Source organism: Lissotriton helveticus, chromosome 10, assembly GCF_964261635.1.
Source record: "Lissotriton helveticus chromosome 10, aLisHel1.1, whole genome shotgun sequence".
Lineage (NCBI taxonomy): Eukaryota > Metazoa > Chordata > Amphibia > Caudata > Salamandridae > Lissotriton > Lissotriton helveticus.
The window spans coordinates 959,454,136-959,471,705 of NC_136071.1; the positions used below are offsets into that span (position 1 = coordinate 959,454,136).

General features: G+C 42.6%; 1 protein-coding gene across 10 annotated transcripts in view; it reads left to right on the top strand.

Moving 5' to 3' along the window:
- LOC144784678 (metalloreductase STEAP4-like) overlaps positions 1-17,570 on the top strand; it is a 445,141-nt gene that overhangs the window by 378,364 nt on the left and 49,207 nt on the right. The window contains exon 6 of one of the 10 annotated variants that reach the window (XM_078663628.1): positions 10,957-11,265. The exons of the other annotated variants lie outside the window; for them this stretch is intronic. Coding sequence (XP_078519754.1) covers positions 10,957-11,115 — 159 coding nt within the window. The 3' untranslated portion in view covers positions 11,116-11,265. Of the gene's footprint in view, positions 1-10,956; positions 11,266-17,570 lie in introns of those variants that run through there. 10 annotated transcript variants of the gene reach the window in all.

The window sequence follows — 17,570 nt, forward strand, 5'->3', positions numbered from 1 at the left end:
ACTGCCACTGAGTGGACGGCCACTACGGTTTTGGAAATCCTAAGGACCACCAAAGTCAAAATCGGGCCTTAGTCTCATTACCAGATACAGCTCACAGAGCAACAGCCTGTTCAACATTTTGAGGAAACACTGGAATGTACTGAAACTACCTTGAACAACCACTTCTTGAACAAAACCCCTATTGCACATAGCAGGAGAATCACCTTAAGAAACATTAATTTCACCAGTTACATCTCAATCAGTGCATTTACTGGACATGTATCTTGGTTACCAGACAGGCCCAAAGGCTTTTACAAAAGCACAAGATGTAATGTGGATCAATTTTCTCTACTCCAAAAAAACAATTTTTAAAACAACTCTTTCAAGAAACATTATATCAATTAATTCATCTAATTTGATTGGGTTGAATCCATCTTTAGCTCACTTTGCCACCCCAGTTCAAACCCAGCTATATGCAAATCAGTCTTAACCCTGTGCCTCATGGCAAAGTGAGCTAAAGAACAATGAAGGATTCAACCAAAATCTGTGACTGAAAAGTGTCAGCACTCTATCCATCATCTCCTTGATTTTGCAGTGTTCTCCCTAAGTTGCAGGTTATTCACAGACGTGGGTCCCTTGCTCACTTTTCCACCGGATTCAAGCTAGCCTGGCTGATGAGTGTTACCCTAAAACCAGTCCCAGGATGCTTGTTTCTGGTCCAGGCAAGACATGGCTTGGCAGTTCAGGCTGGACTGTTCCCAAGAGGCACTGGGTCACGACTGATTTGCATATAGCTAGTTCTGAATTGTGGTGGTGAAGTGAACTAAAAAAAAATGATGGATTCAACCCAGATCTGTGACATGGGGTGAGTGTCTGAAAAGTTTCAGCGCTCCGTTCATCATCTCCTTGTGTTTGCTTTATTCTCCCTTAGTTGGCAGGGTATGCCCAGACATGGGTCACTTGCTCACTTTGCCACTGGATTCTAGTGGGTCTGGGTGATGAGGGGTGTTACCCCGAAACTGGTCCCAGGATGCATGTTTCCAGCCCAGGGAAGACCTGACTTGGCAGTTTGGGCTGGACAGTTCCCATGAGGCAAAGGGTCAAGACGGATTTGCATATAGCTGGGTCGGAACTGGGGTGGCGAAGTGAGCTAAAGAACAACGATGGATTCAACCCAGATCTGTGACTGGGGGTGAGTGTCGGAAAAGTTTCAGCATTCTGTCCATCATCTCCTTGAGTTTGCATTTTTGACTGACTAGACCACAATATTCTCTATTTTGGGTACGACTAAACTGCATCATATGTCTTCTCATTGATGATTCAGTTGTTGATCGGGATTGACATGTCTGCATTTTGTCTGGGTCTCATGCTGTCTTTCCAATACAAGCCATTATTACATGCCTAATGACTTTTGTGTGTTGTTGTTAAAAATTCAGAATTGTAAATTGCCCTTAGAGCTGTATTGATGGAATAATAAGCATTACTAAGGGTCAAAGTGTTTTGTTGCTTGCGACTAGTATATACAAAATCTTGGTCTCCCCTTATGTTCCTTACATTCTACTGTATATCGCATCTTTTATTCACTGTTTACTGACATTACTTGGGCAATGCTGTAGGTTGAATAGGGTTGTTCTTATAACATGCATTCTATGTGCATCTTCACTAACTTACAGATAAGATTGGGGCTATTTTATTGGATACCGCATATGGGCTATCAGTAAGTCATGCATTGTATGCTACAACCTTTTTTTACTAGTTCACCCTTTTTTTTCATATTTAGGGCCTGGTTGAATAGATTGTTGTCACAGTCATTATTGAAATCTATATTTCATTTTGGACTGACGCCGAGGTCGATTGCCATGACTTTTAAACATTATATTCACATCCCGGTCTCTTGTACTATATCTTCATACATTCTACAAGATGGCTGCTCTTGTTGCTCTGGTTTCTCCAAGTTTTTGGAGACGATTTGCCCATTTTTCATTTCTATTAGGAAGGGTACATATAATGTTACTGGCCTCTCATTCCAGTTAGGTATCCAGAACGCGGCTTTCACTGACGTAATTCACAGATGTTAAATGTAGGTTTCCTCTGGAGTGAATCTCTTATTTCTAAATATATTTTATTAGTAGGGCACTAGGGAACTTCCTCCCCCCGCTCATATATGTTGGTTTATTTGTTGTAGCAGGAGCTTAAAAAGCCTCCTACATGAAAGGTATAATGTACTCATTTGCCTATACAGATGTTAATCTACTAGAAATGTTGTTCCTATTTACAAGTGATCTATTTTTTGTTTTAGGAGCAGGCAAATCTCCTATGAAGGTATGACTGGCAATACATTTTCACATAGCATAAGGTGGTTTTTGTGCTCTTGGCATGCCTTTTGCTAAAATATTAATGGCGTACACTTCTGGCATTATAGTTGTTTGTATTGCTCCGTGCACTATAAAAATTTAACTAATCAACAGAATGGGCTGTACACACTTACTTTTACACATGACTTTGAGTGAATTAAACTTTGTTTACATTTTTCGGTATCTTAATACTTTATTCCCTCAGGAGTGTGTCAGGTCCCACTTACTCTAGTCCTGGCAGACCGCATTTGTGCATCACGCTGATTGTTGTCAGGTTACCGCATGGTCACATTTACGTGAGCACCTTATTTTTGGACTTTTACCTATATTAGTATCACAAATTGTTTATCTCTTTAACTCATGAAATATGACTTGTTTTCCATTTTCCCATTACTGCAGTTACTAGGGTAGAATCTTAAAAGCACTGGGAATATAAATGTGTAGGTCTCTTATTGACTATTGCACACACCCTTATAAATGTGTAGGTCTCTTCTTCACTGTTGCACACACCCTTAGGTGGGTCCATCAGATTTACATTGTGTAATCTATTATCATGTGATTTTACATAGTGTCTTATCTCTACGTTCGAATTTGCTTATTTACCATATACAAACTTGGATGGCACATTCTCACAGTGCGCAATACAATGACTGCCATTGGAGACATTTGGTCATTGACTTTGCCGCACAGACGACTGGCCGCCTTCAGTGTAAGCTTTACGCAACTTTTTTTAAACTTTATTTAATGTTTTTCAAAAGATACGCAGCACAAAATATACCAAGTCGTGGTTACAATATTCACAAACATAAGGTTCCCATATGTGTAAGTCTTATTACTGTAGGTGATTTTGAACAGGCATGGTTGGAGCAGACCAAACAGAGCTCCAAGGGAATGGAGTGCAGGTCTCAAGAAATGAAAAATGTTGCGTCTGTCTGCCTTATTTTTAGCATAATCCTGGGAAAAGTACAAATTGTTGCCAAATCATAAAATCTGTTTCCTAGATCGAGCAGCTGACAAAACTTTGAGTAGATCTATGTATTCCAGAAAACGGAGTATAACACCTTGAGGTCATTTGGAAGTAGATGCTGCATGAGGCACATGGCTAAGTCAGTGAGCACGTTGAATATTCAAATAGAAAGTGTCAGCATCTGAAGTAGTTTAGGAAGAAAGGTCCGAAAAAGTGCGACAGGATCAGAACCCTCTGTTTCTTCCGGCAAACCATAAATAAGTAAATTTTTCAAGAGATTCCTGTTTTCTAAATCTTTAACCAGCTTTTGTAACAAGGAAATCTGAGATTGAAGTTGAGGGTCTGTATGAACTGATATGGTGAGGTCAAAAATGCACTGTTCAGATAACATTATCCTCTCTTCCAATCTAAACCACTTGTCATTCAAAGTCTGAAATTTCGTATTGGTCTCTTCTATACACAAGCATAGTGTCCTAATCTCCTCCAAAAGAAGATCCATGAAAACAAAAGAGATAGATTTTGTAGGAGAAGGAGGGTCTTCTTTCAATCTTTTAGTTGAAGCTTTTCCTGTTACATGCGATGGAGTAATGCCCTCTGATGGGCATTAGGTTAGGAGGAACATCGAGGGGACAATGCATTTGTGTCCTTTATCTCGATTTGTTTTGACCAAGGGGGTGATGAAGAAATAAGTAGTTTAGAGAAGCTTGGTAACACTTTAGAAAATGCTTTAGAGCGATGTTGAGCTCTTCTTCGTCAATTCATACAACAAAGTGCATTAACCCATTGACGTGTTGTTTGCGGAAAGAGCAGTAGTACTTGCAACGACTGGGAAATAATGAGTAGGTTCCCCTGCTTGATCGGAGATCAGCATCAACCGTTCTCCAACAGGCACTGTGTAACAGGATTAAATTGAACTCAATGGTCATTTTAATACCATAATATAAAGTTTAATGCTTCTGTAATACTAGCATTGGGGAAGCCACAGAGGGAGCACTAGCGCAAAGCTCTGTATTATATGAAGATTAAAACCTCCACAATACCAAAATTAGAAGCCATAGTCATGTCCCTACAACATCTGTCTGCTGCATTAAAGTTCAATTGAGTTACAAGCTTCATGTCATTTATGTTTATAAATCATCAAAATCATGATAATGGAGGTGTTGTGGTGAGAAAACTTTCTGGAATATTCCTGGAATACTTGAGTGAAAAGCTCAGTTAGTAGAGATAGCAAGCTGCAGCTGACCCTTTACAAACTTTCAGTTGCTGCTTATCATCTGAGGGACATGTACTGCAGCCAAGGGAAGTGTGTTGTAAAGAAAAAGCAACAAACATGACTGAAAAAGGGCACAGAAGTCAATCCAGCAACACCTTGAAGTCTCACATTATGTCCGCTACAAGAAACTGCAAGCGATATGAAGGAAAACTGCTTCCATAATAAAGGAGGCTCCAGTTGAACTGCGGAGAGTTAACGGGACGCCCCCATCTTCATTGGATGCAAGCCATATTCCCCTGACTGCATTTTTTCATCTTCAACCTTGTCCTAATGTCTGTGTTTTTGTTGTTTAGTAAACTTCCCTCCTTCCAAAACGTATAATAGTCTCTGGTGATTATCTAAGGGAGGTAGGTCTCCCTTCTTTTATCCACTTGTCACAGAATGACTTCTGTTACAATCCTCTGAACAACTGATGTTAATCTGAGCAATTGGTGTCCCTTGTGATTGACCCTTCCTTCTTTGTTCTCTCTTCTGGATTCCATTCACCTACATTTCTTCCCTCTGCTTATAACTGAGAAACATCTAATAGTACTTACCCCACTGCTGGACCACATATATTTCCTCATATGTGCCTCAAGAATACCCATCTCCATAATTGACTATCTTATCGTGTCATGTCTGTGGTGTGGACTGCCAGGGCTCCTGTGCTCTACGGGTTAAAATTGGATGTATGACGTTTCAACGCATGCTTTTACCATGCATGCCTTTACAACGCAGGTTTTACAACGCAAGTCGTTACAACGGCTTGCGTTGGGGGGCGCTGGATAGTGAATAGTTTAATTTACTATTCCAACTCCAGTCCCCGTGGATAGTAGGGAAGGTGTTGGATAGTAAATTAAACTATTCCCTATCCTAGAGCGCCCCCCAGTGCAATGCGTTGTAATAACTTGCGTTGTAAAAGTTGCATCGTAATGGTAGTGCGTGGTGAAAGTTGCGTTGTAAAGGATGTTCCCCGTTAAAATTCCATGAGGTCAGAACTACTGTAATGTATTCCTTCAATATAGTAGATGATATAGAAGAGACTATCAATTGCTTGGGCAATTTGTTTTGAGCTGCAACCTTTTATTGAGTCCTCGCAGTTGGCTTTATTAAAAAAAATATTGCACTCCTATGATTGTTGTATCCTATCAGTATTGACAATGAGTCATGAAGACTACCCAACACAGTACATGCACTCATCAGCAAACAATGGGTTTGCTGAAGCTCAATGAATGGAAGACAGACACTTAGAAGGACTGCTGATGGCTTTGGGAAGTCCCCTAAAAGTGGTGATTCCTACTGTGCAGTTAAAAATCGGATAATTTGTTTCTACCAGAGCTTTAAGGGTTATCATTGGGTTGAGGCAAATGTACTCTGCTACTCAGACCAAACCATACACCTGTCTTCTTCACACAATGCTGAGGTGGATAAAGGAAAGAGAGAGCTCATAACACATGCTGCAGACTGTGTGTAACATATTTGGCGGTAATTTTTGGACATTGGGCAAATATTTATTGGCCATTATTTATTTCCCAGATGTACTATTCAATATGTTTGTTGCCAGTCATATGTAGATTCACACTGCTGAGCTCATGGTTAAAATAACAGCCACAGCACGCAGACTGACATCAGTGGTGTAACTTGTGATTTTTTTCTTTTCTTAACTCTCAATGCTCCTCAATTACCGTGCATGATTTATGACTGTGTATAAGCTATGTCATTTGCTAGATCTTGACCTCCAGACAGCTTGACACACATTTATCTGATGCTGTAGAGTCACATCTCTAGTGTTTCCATTAATTTCTCAACCTCTGATTGGAATTTCAATATTTGGTGCTCATACTGAACATCAGCAGTACCCTCCCCTTTATTTCTACAAACAACAGCCGAACCACCAATGTACCGGAAAGATGGATGAACTGGTTAACAACCTTTAATGTCTCCTTAGGAAACTTTGATTGCTTCCATTTGTGACCAAATAGGAAAAGATTCACATTGCAACATTGTTTGGGGATGGAGTGACAGAGTATTTTTCAGCACTTACCAATTTGTGAACCGCCTAAAAGAGAAGAATATGACAAATAAGCAGAAGAATTTAAGAGGTTAATAATGAATTTTTATCTGACAAAGTTTATAGCAGGTAAGAGACATAAGGCTTGATTCAGAGATCTGTGGACAAGTTACTCCAGCACAATCGTGGCAGATAACCCATCCGCTGTCATACAAGCACAATAGGATATAATGTAGTTGTATTACCAGGGATGGGATAACCATAATCTTTGTGACGGAGTAGCCCATTCACCAAGATGTACATCAAGCCATGAATTATTCCTAAGAGATCATCGGCGGAGACAGCAAACCCTTATGTAGCAATACTCACTGTTTTGGCAACACTCTATGAATAGCAACACTCTAACAAGGAGCTTATATGTGATCAATTTGTAATGAGATGTCTGGACAATAAAATACAACAAAAGCTGATGAGTTACAAAGATATCAACCTTTTAGCAGAAGTAAGGATTGTGAACAGTGCAGTGAAATCACAGTAAGAGTCCAACAGACTCAACATATTCAAGAAAACTAGTGCAGACACTGCCTGTGCAGTGGTGTTTGTGCTGAAACGGTTGCTGGGAGTGGTGGCATTAAGAGAGTGCTGGCAGTGCAAGGTCCAAGTGTTAATATGAGTGAAGGGTGTTAGAGGAGTGTATCAATAAGGCATATGATTATTTGTTGGTGGTCTTGAGTGCTTGCATAACATTTGCTGGACTTGGGCAATCAACATCTTTAACCTCTTGACTGCAAGCCCTTCCCCCTAGAATGCTCAGCCCTCTTTTGGCTTTTTGGGTAGTTCATGCTTAGGCATCCATAATTTCATTTCTACATAAGGTATCCATGGCAAATTCAAATCCTGTATTTTTCCAACATCTTGGAGATTCAAAAGGTACCCAGGGTTTGTGGATTCCCCCTAGAGGGGACTTGGAAAATAGCCAAAAAAATAGCTACATTTGTCTTGTTTTTTCCTAAAATGGCATCAACAAAATGTTTACTGTGCCAAAGTCACCCTTTTTGAAGCTTTCAGGAACATGTGGAGCTTAAACAAAAAACCTATTTTTTAACCACAGTTTTGTCATTTTTCAAAGAGGTAGAAGATTTCTTCAAAATTGTGTGCTTTCAACCTACTTTCCGTTTATGGTATATACCGCTGTGAAACTCATGGGCGATCCCAGTACGCCATAGTTTCTGACAAGTAGACAACATTCTGAACTAAGCAAGGGGTCAATAATTCCCAAAAAAACTAACTGCTGAAATAAAAAACTGTTGGGTGTGTAACTCCCTTACCCTAACTAGAAGCAAGGGTGCCTACTTGTACAGCATGTATACCAATGCCAACTAGAGACCCTCATTACTAACATTGGTGGTCAGTGGTGAGGATTGAACTTGTATTTGTACTTGACCCACAGCGATTGGGGATCACTACTAGTATAGTGAAGACCATTACACAACCACATACTGCTTTTTGATTTTGCATATTTTTGTCACATTCCTTGAAGTGACCTAGAGTCATGTCCCAGACTGGTGATTCAGCAGTAGTTGGTGTGGAAGTTGCTTTTGAGATTGGTAAGATGTAGTCCTATACAGTGGTTGCATTGAAGCAATTTTGCAAAGATCTTGTTGTCCTGCAATGACCTCCTCGGGGAAGGGGAAGCTGCAAAAGGCATTGGTGGCTTTTTTGGCATCAAGAGAAGCTGGAGGGACTGAGGATGATGAGATGGATGTGGAAGTGCAGAACCAGCCAGGGGATTTTGTGGCTCAGGATTTGCTTGTGGGGGAGCGCCCTTCCAGGACGGTCAGCAGTGTGTCTTCTAAGAATCTTTCCCCAGAGGTGTTGGAGGACAGGCGACATACCAGGGAGCTTGAGAAGCTTAGAATTGGGCAAAAGGATAAGGATAAAAAGTTTGCTGTGGAGGAGAAAAAGTTGCTTTAAGACACAAATTGAGTAGGAGAGAACTGGACATCAAGGCTAAGCAGACAGAGTCCAGTCCAAATGGTGGCAGCTTTGAGTCAGTGCAGTCTGGGGTAAGGGGGTCACATTGCAAAGAATTTAGTACAGGATTTTGCTAAGGGGGATGACATACATGCTTGGTTTTTTGCATATGAGGCGGTCTGTCATATACATGAGGTACCTGAGAAGAAGTGGGGAGGGGTCCTGTGGAAATACTTTGAGAAGGAGGGGAGGGACACTTTGACAGCCCTAGGGGATGCAAACAACATCAACTACTCCCTCATGAAGGAGGCCTTATGCATCAGGTATGTGCTCACCCTAGTGCAGTATAAGAAGTTTAGGTCTTTCAAGAAAACTGATTCTAAAACTTGGTTGGAATGTGTTGATTCTCTTTGCAGAGCACTGAGTGGTTGGATAGAGGACAGCAAGGTAATTGACAATCAGGGTTTGTATAATTATATTTCGTGGTAACACTTGTATAGTCTTTGTTTGCCGAAGCTGCACCAGCATCTGATGGATAGTAAGCTGACTGACCCCAGGAAGCTTGCCCAGGAGGTGGACCGCTGGACCAGTACCAGGTCCACAAGGGGTATGTGGAGGACTCACCAATGGGTGGGGGGCAGGGTCCCCAACAAAAGAGTGTGGGTATGAGGGTAAACAGAAGGAGTTCTCTAAAGAGCCCCAATCTAGTTCCAAGGGTAAAGGTTCCCGTCCCCCCAGGGTAAGAAACCTTGGATCTTTACAGGGAAGCCGACAGAGAAGGGTCCCCACAAGTGTTTTGTTTTATGGTCAGGAGGATCAAATGAGAGGCTCTGTCACATGGGTTGGTCAGTGTAGCGCTAGGGGATGAGTTGGTGCCAGGTGAAGGGTGGGAGCAGGCTGAGATGACCCTTGTCTCACTAGGCGACTCACTAGGGGACAGAGAGATCCAAGCTACCAAGCTACCAAGGGAGTGAGCAGGGGTTACCTAAATTGTGATTCCCCCTTACCCTGAATAGAAGCAAGTGTACCTATTGTCAGGTGTCAATGTGTGTCTGGTGAGCAGTTGGCCCCAATGTACTTCACCCTGTAGTTGCAGCAGACAACTCTGAGCACTTGTGTAAGGTGGCCAGGTTCCCTTTGAGTGGGGGGTCTCAGGTTCCTTGAAGCTCGTTGTAAGTCCGTCCGTGCCTGTTGACTTTCTGCTTGGCAATGACCTGGAGAACTCACCTTGGAAGGAGGTGAAGCACCAGGCTCATTTACAGAAGATGGGACTGCCTGAGTGAGCCTGTGTGACTATTCGGTCAATGGCAGCCAGTAGGGGGTTCAAGAGAACCTGCAGCCTGAAAGAAATTAAAGTTTAGGTTTCTGAACTCAGAATTTAATAACACATCTTTTAGTAAATACAATTTTTAAATTGTGTGATTGAAAGTGCTCACTACACCACTGGATTCAAGCTAGCCTGGCTGATGAAGGGTGATGCCCTGAAACCGGTGCCAGGATGCTTGTTTCCGATCCAGGGAGGACCTGGCTTGGTAGTTTGGGCTGGATTGTTCCTATAAGGAACAGGGTCAAGAATAATTTTCATATTGGCTGGGTCCACACTGGGGTGGTGTCGTGTGCAAAAGAATGATGGATTAAACCGAGATCCTTGTGACTGGGGGTGAATGTTTGCATTGTCCAGCATTCCGTCCATCAATTGTTTCTTTTGCAAATGTCACCCTAAGTGGGAAGCATATGCCCAGATGTAGGTCCCATGCTCACTACACCACTGGATGCAAGCCAGCCTGGCTGATGAAGGGTGATGCCCTGAAACTGGTCCCAGGATGCTTGTTTCTGGTCCAGGGAGGACCTGGCTTGACAGTTCCGGCTGGACTATTCCCACAAGGAACAGGGTCAAGACTGATTTCCATATTTGCTGGGTCCAAACTGGGGTGGTGTGGTAAGCAAAAGAATGATGGATTAACCCCAGATTCTAGTTACTGGGTGTGAATGTTTGCATTGTCCAGCATTCCGTCCATCAATGGTTTCTTTTGCACTTTTAGAAAGTAGGTATTTTCTTGTTTAAACATTCTGTGTGCCTCTTCCTGTTTGTGTATTGCCCATCTGGTTTGGGAGTGACAGGAGCTGAGAATGTGCATTCACTGTAGACAGCCACTGGGGGGGTTGAGGTATGCCTGGCCCTTCTTGGTTTACTCAGAGCTGAGCTGAATGGGGCTTAGCTGCATTTAGAGTAGTTGGAGGAGATTTCCTTGCACCTCAATAGGGCATGTCTCCCTTGCACAATGCTGTGTCCACCTCCTGCAGTCATACTGCACCACTGAGGACAGAACAGGTTTGGACTAGACTCAGACTCTCTTCCACAAAGAGAACACAAACATTTTGGGATACAAGTATTAGTCCTAAAACCCCATAACTTTAGACTATTTCTGGAATCAAGTGGAACCTTTGCCGAGGAGAAGAGCTGGAGAAAACAGAGGAGTACTGTCCTTTTCCTGTGTGCTGTGTGGGGTTCGCCTACAGTATCTGTTCTGGCATGAAAGGACAAGGACTTTGCTGTGTACTGTGTCCACCTGTTTGAGGAAGATATCCAAGGGCTTGAGTAGAGCTTGCCTCCTGTTTTGAAGTTTCAGGGACACAAAGACTTCACCCCCAGTTGCCCTGAACTTCCTTGCTCGGGGTTCTGACCTGCCAAGAGGTGACTGTGTTGGGCCTCCTAGGCTGTTACTGCTGTTGGGGGCTGAAAAAGCAACACAACTACAAGAAAATCGATGCATCGCTCTTCTTGTGGCTGTTTTTCCAACGCAGCACTGATGTGTGAGAAGAATTTCCATGCATTTTTGCGCCGCTGCCGAAACTGATGCAGCGCCTGTTGTAGCTGCAAGAACCAATGCATCTAGGGATCGCAACTGAAGAAACCGCCGCAGCGACACCACATCAATCACCGGCACATCCCGGATTTCCATGCACCATACCCGTGCAACAAGTTTTACTGACGCATCAACCTACGGACCAGAACCATCTCGGAATTGATGCATCACTACCCCCTACAGACCAGGTTCGACGCATCATTTCTCCTGAGTGCCGCAGAACTGTTGCAACGCCTCCCCATGGTTTCAGGAACTGACACATCTCTTTATTTTTCAATGCTTCCCGTCTCTGCGGCTGTTTGGCCTTGTGAATTTTGTCCCAAATACAGATACTTTTTAGAGAAATCACGCCATATATTTCTATTGGCTAAGTTGTTTGAAACCTTTTTAAAGTCATATTCTTATTACAAGTATGTTGGATTTTTGTCGTTTTAGTCTTGTTAAGTTTAGATAAAATACTTTATTTTTCTAGACTGGTGTCGAATCCATTTGTGGTGTTATCACTGTATGACTGTGTGTTTTGAGTACAAATATTTTACACATTGCGTTTAGGATAAGTTTTTCTGCTCGTGCCAAGCTACCCAGGTGGTGAAAAGGAGTTATCTAAAGTGTGTATTCCCCTTAATCTGACTAAAAGCAAGGGTCCCTATTTGGACAAAGGTACCTACCTCTGCCAACTAGAGACCCCCCTTGATAACACTGTGGAACCCTGCTTAAGATGATTCTCCAAGGCTTTAAGTAGAGCGTGTCTCCTGCTAAGAAGACTCAGGGATGCAAAGACTTCACCTGCCGCATCCTTGAACTCTACTACTGGGAGTTCTGACCTGCCTTGTGGTGCCAAGTCCAGTTCTGGGCCCTTGGAGTTTGTTCCTGCTACAAAAAACTGAAGAATACTACAAAATTAATGCTTTGCCCTTGTTGCAGCTGTATTTTCTGACTCAGCAGTGCAGTGTGGGAGAAAATCCCAAAACACAGCTCCATGAAGCTCAAGAAATCAATATAGTACCTGCAAGTAGCCCGAAGAATCCCCACACGATGAGTTCAGCGCACTGGTCTCTGAAGTGCAAGACCACTGCACCAACTTCGACGCAGGCCGTGTTGTGCAGCTAAAAGAAACTAAACATCGTGGGAGCACGGCTGAAGAAATCAATGGATCGCCTGTTTGCATCTACCATATCGACCTCCAGCACATCCCAGATTTCTATGCATCGCACCTGTGTGACAAGTTTTTCTGACACTGCACCCACAGACCAGAACCATTTTGTAATCGACACATCACTTCTCCCTGTAGTCCAGATTCGACGCATCACTTCTGCTGCATGCAGATGAACTGTTGCATTGCCTCCCCAAGGACTCGGGAGCTGATGCATTGCTGTGTTTTCTGACGCTACTTTCATCTGCGGCTGTTATACCTTGTGCAATTTTACATATTTTAGGATCTTTGTGTAACAATCACACACCCCTATTGTCCTTTGGAACGAATGCTTGAAACCTTTTAAAAGTCATATTAGGAGTTGTGTATGTTGGATCTTTTCTGTTTAGGTCTTGTTTTGTTTAGATAAGGATACTTTATTTTTGTAAACTGGTGTGGTGTACATTTGTAGTGTTTTCACTCTGTTACTGTGTGTGTTTTGTTCAAACACTTTACACATTGCCTTCAAGATAGGCCGTACTGCTTGTGCCAAGCTACCAAGGGGGTGAGCAGGGGTTATCAGGGGTGTGTAACTCCTTTACCCTGACTAGAAGGAAGGGTCCCTACTTGGACAGGGTGCATACCTCTGTCAACTATAGTCCCCCATTTCTAACAGTTAGATTGTAGTGACTATGTTTGACTCACTGTCAACCCTATAAATTGAATAGCAAAAAAGGACAAAGTTCCCCTAGGGAAAGATAAAAAGTATGTGTGTGTTTGGGAGGAGAACAAAGGCAGGGAACAGAATGTTCCCTTATTGGAACTAGAACACCTCACACACCCCGTCAGCTAGGTGTCATGCTTCATCATTGGTCTCCTGCTCCTCGTCAGACTGGCGCTGCAATGTCCGACGGGCGCCAAAAGGCACTCTTTGTTGGAGTTCTTTTGTTCCAGCCAATGGTTGAGTGCGTGTGAGGGGTCTGGTGAAGGTGTAGTCGTGAGAGAGTGGTGATATTAAAAGAAGGTGGGTCAGTCCACAAGGGTCTTTATTCACGTGGCTGACTCCCTTGGTTAAAAGGGTGGGAGGGGAGATAGGGACTGTAAGGGGCATAGCAGACTACCTCAACCCTCTAAATAGGTCGACATGTTTCTTGCCCAACTGGCAATTCTTCAGGACCTCGAGTGCTCAGTACTACACAGTGAAAAAACTACAAAAAGGAGAAAGATACAACCTCTCTGGGTCAGTAAGAAGGCAGGCCAAGTGGTCCTGCTCTAGCGGGGAGACCTAGAAGAAATGCGTAGAAATAAGCCAGGCAATTTGACAGTGGCATTATCTCATCAACAATAGATCACCACAGTTCTCCGTAGTACACACATACAAAAATTATTCTAAAAGGAAATGTATCAAGAAATACACTAGATGGGCATCTCAAAGGTAGATGTCCATGGCCATATCTATACAGTATAACAATACAAAAACACTTATAAAATGAAGGATAAAGATGTCATAAGGTAGAGATTGCAGGGGCTAGTCCTTACCCTAGGAGTGTCCCTAGTAGGCCCCGCAGACTGTTCCTGTGGGGCTGCTCAATAAGGTAAGGTACCTGTAAAAGAGAGAGACACACGCATACATTGTGCACTAAGTGTCCATTTCAAATTGAGAAGGAGAGGGGGAGAAAGGCACAATGTTCAGACAGCCAGTCATGAGGCGGTAGATATGGGAATTACCTCGAAATTGAGTGATGAGGAATTGCTTGTTGTTGTACCCGCCACCGCTTCCAAGATCGTAACGAGTCAAGCCAACACCTCCAGGAAATTCCAAGTGGTTGGCGTGCATGGCAACCCCTGTCACGTCGATAGGCAGACACTCGGGGGATGAGAGGAGGCCTACCCTGCGTAAAGCAAAAGGTGCCGTCGTCGCCCTCGTAGGGTGGCGAGGGGATGCGTAATATGATTCCTAGTTCCCTAAACTGACCCCCCGTGACCCGTCCCATGACACTCATGGGGAGCCATAAACACAGACCGCCACACTTGGAACCGGTATCCACGAGGACATGGGGATTACTCGAGAAGACCCTCGAGGTTAGTGGTAGAATACCACCAGCGAGATGTGGAGGAAACCTACATCCCGTCAACCATACCAGCCGTATATGTAGGGTTAGCAAGGAGTGCAATTCCAAAATCACTGAGCAGCCACAACAATTTCGTTTGGTAGGTACAGACTATCAGAATGTGAGGTGAAGTGGTTGGGGAAAGGAAAATTGATATTTCATGGATTAGCTGGTGTAGAAAATATTATATGTAGCCCTCAAAGGAAAACCAACAATCCCTCTATAAAATGCTGAGCAATGGTGGTAGATCTTTTCCCTGGCATGTCTTCTGCTTCATGTAACTGTCAAATAATGTTTCTTTTTACCGGAATCATTGCAAAGCCCAAAATAATTTGTGCTACTCAGCACATACTGTACTCAACAAGAGATGTTGCTTTCAATAAACATTGCATTTCATAAAGGAGAAGTGCTTCTGCCAAACTCGTATTACACAAAACAACAAACCCTGCTGCCAAACATCTAATCCACAATGAGGAAATTCTGTTCTCAAAATTGTATTCAGCAAACAGTTTTGCAGTCAAGGAATTCCCCAGCTGAAATGCTATATGCAGGTACAAAGAGGATATGACTACTGCCAACTTACCGTAAAAAGCCCTTTCATGGGGACCTTATTCCCTCTTGTGACTGCTCAACTCGTTTGCTGGTTCTTTATGTCAGTCATCATGGGCAGAGGCATCAGAGTTCACTTGAAGGTTTTCACCTTTTTCTATATGTCCTGAAAACATCAACTGATCACCAATTACAGGGCATTCAAAACCCGTTTGCAAAAGAATATTTTTCTACAGATCTAGAGAGGTAATAGCACGCCTTTGCCTTTTTTTCTTATTTTAATGGCGTGACCCCTATCAAAGGGCATTGGTTGTGAGAAGAAGCGAAATACAGTTATAATTATAGGGAGGGCAGAGACAGGTAATTCAAAAAGCCCCAGCGTTTTAGAGAAACACTTTGGAAAGAAACTCCTTGTGGGTCAGTCTTACAATCTCTGGCACAGTGTGCTGTAGCATGGGAAAGTGTATTGAAAGGCTTTGTGGGATGTTTGTGTTTTTTCCATTTTTAGAATATCGACTTATGCAGCAATTTTGCACATTGCTAAAGATGCAGGCCTTTGCATAGAAAGCACCTTGTTTTTATATTGTTTTTACAAGGAAACTGAAAAATTATCCAATCAGTTCAGGTTTAGTATGGTTGCTCTTCTTTGTTCCTAGTGCCAATATAGAACCAGCATATAGGAGCTGCATTAATGAGATTAGGCCACAACACTCCTGGAATGTGGTGAGATAGACCAGAGTCTGTGTAACTTCCTTCACATCATCATCAAAAATGAGAGTCTGAATATCTAGACTAGGGCCCATGTTTATCAAGGACTTGCATTGACCGGCAAGGTTAGGGCGGTCAACCTCAATACTGGGGAATGGGGTTCGTGTCTAGGCAAGGACGCACAACATCCTGTGAATCACCTAATCTCCCCGTGCCTAACAAAAATGAATGTGTCCTCATTTAATGCAACTGGTGCTTGTGTAAAGCGCTCTGATACCCAATACCCTCGGGTCAAGTTCAGGCCCAAAATGCAATGCGTCAGGGTAAATCCAAGACGGCAAAGGTCTTTGTCAACACTAAACTTGATCTCTGAGGGTTGGGTGTGTGAATGGGAAGTGCATTATGGTATTCCTAGTTGCCTCCCAAATCTAACAGAAAAATCCAGTTTGGTTAGGCTGTACCCACAACAACGCCAAAGACATAGATCTAGTAGAACAAAAGCAGAGTCCTTCAGCACCCAAACAGGGGATCTACAAGAAATTGCCTTGGCATCATGTTTGCTCCCTTTCAAGTCTACCCCAAGTGTCACATGTGTCTCAAAAAACTTGTCAAACAAGATTTAGCATTTTAGTGTCAAAAATGTGTGCAGCCTCTAACCTGCATATTTTTTAAAGTTCAGAGGAGTCATCTCTGTCCATTCAGGTGAGCGTATTGGTTGCTGGCGGCAGGCATTTTACATCTTTTCAAGGGTGAGCACAGGCTGAGAGCTGGCAGAGGTGTATGCTAATTAGGCATCTGACAGCTCCTACAGGTAAGGGTTATTTTTTTTAAAGTTATTTTCTTTAATATTATTAAAAACCCAACATCATCATTGAATTCAATTTCTTAATACCTATTAACAATAAAGGTGTAATTCGTTTTCTTACTGGCCCCATTCCTAAAATCCAGTATTAGGATTTAATATTGCTTCCCAGTGCTTCTCAATGGCCAGCTAGCCATCCAACAGTGAAAATAGCTATTGAGTGTTAGTCTCTTTAAAGACATGTTAACTTTAGAATTCTACTTGTCCTACTTTTAAATACCATGCCTATATAGTTTAGAGAACCTTGGTAACACTTTAGAAAATGCTTTAGAGCGATGTTGAGCTCTTCTTAGTCAGTTCATACAACAATGTGCATTAACTCAATGGCGTGCTGTTTGAGAAAAGAGCAGTAGTACCTGCAACGACTAAGAAATAATGAGTAGGTTCCCCTGTTTGACCAGAGATCAGCATCAACCGTTCTACAACAGGCACTGTGTTACAGGATTAAATTGAACTCAATGGTCATTTTAATACCATAATAAAAAGTTTAATGCTTCTGTAATACTAGCCTTGAGGAAGCCACAGAGGGCACACTAGTGCAAAGCTCTGAATTGTATGAATATTAAAACCTCTACAATACCAATAATAGAAGCCATAGTCATGTCCCTACAACCATCTGTCTGCTGCGTTAAAGTTCAATTGAGTTACAAGCTTCATGTCATTTATGATTATAAATCGTCAAAATCATAATAACGGAGGTGTTGTGGTGGGAAAACGTTCTGGAATATTCATGGAAACCTTGGGTGAAAGGCTCTGTTAATAGAGATAGCAAGCTGCAGCTGACCCTTTACAAACATTCAATTG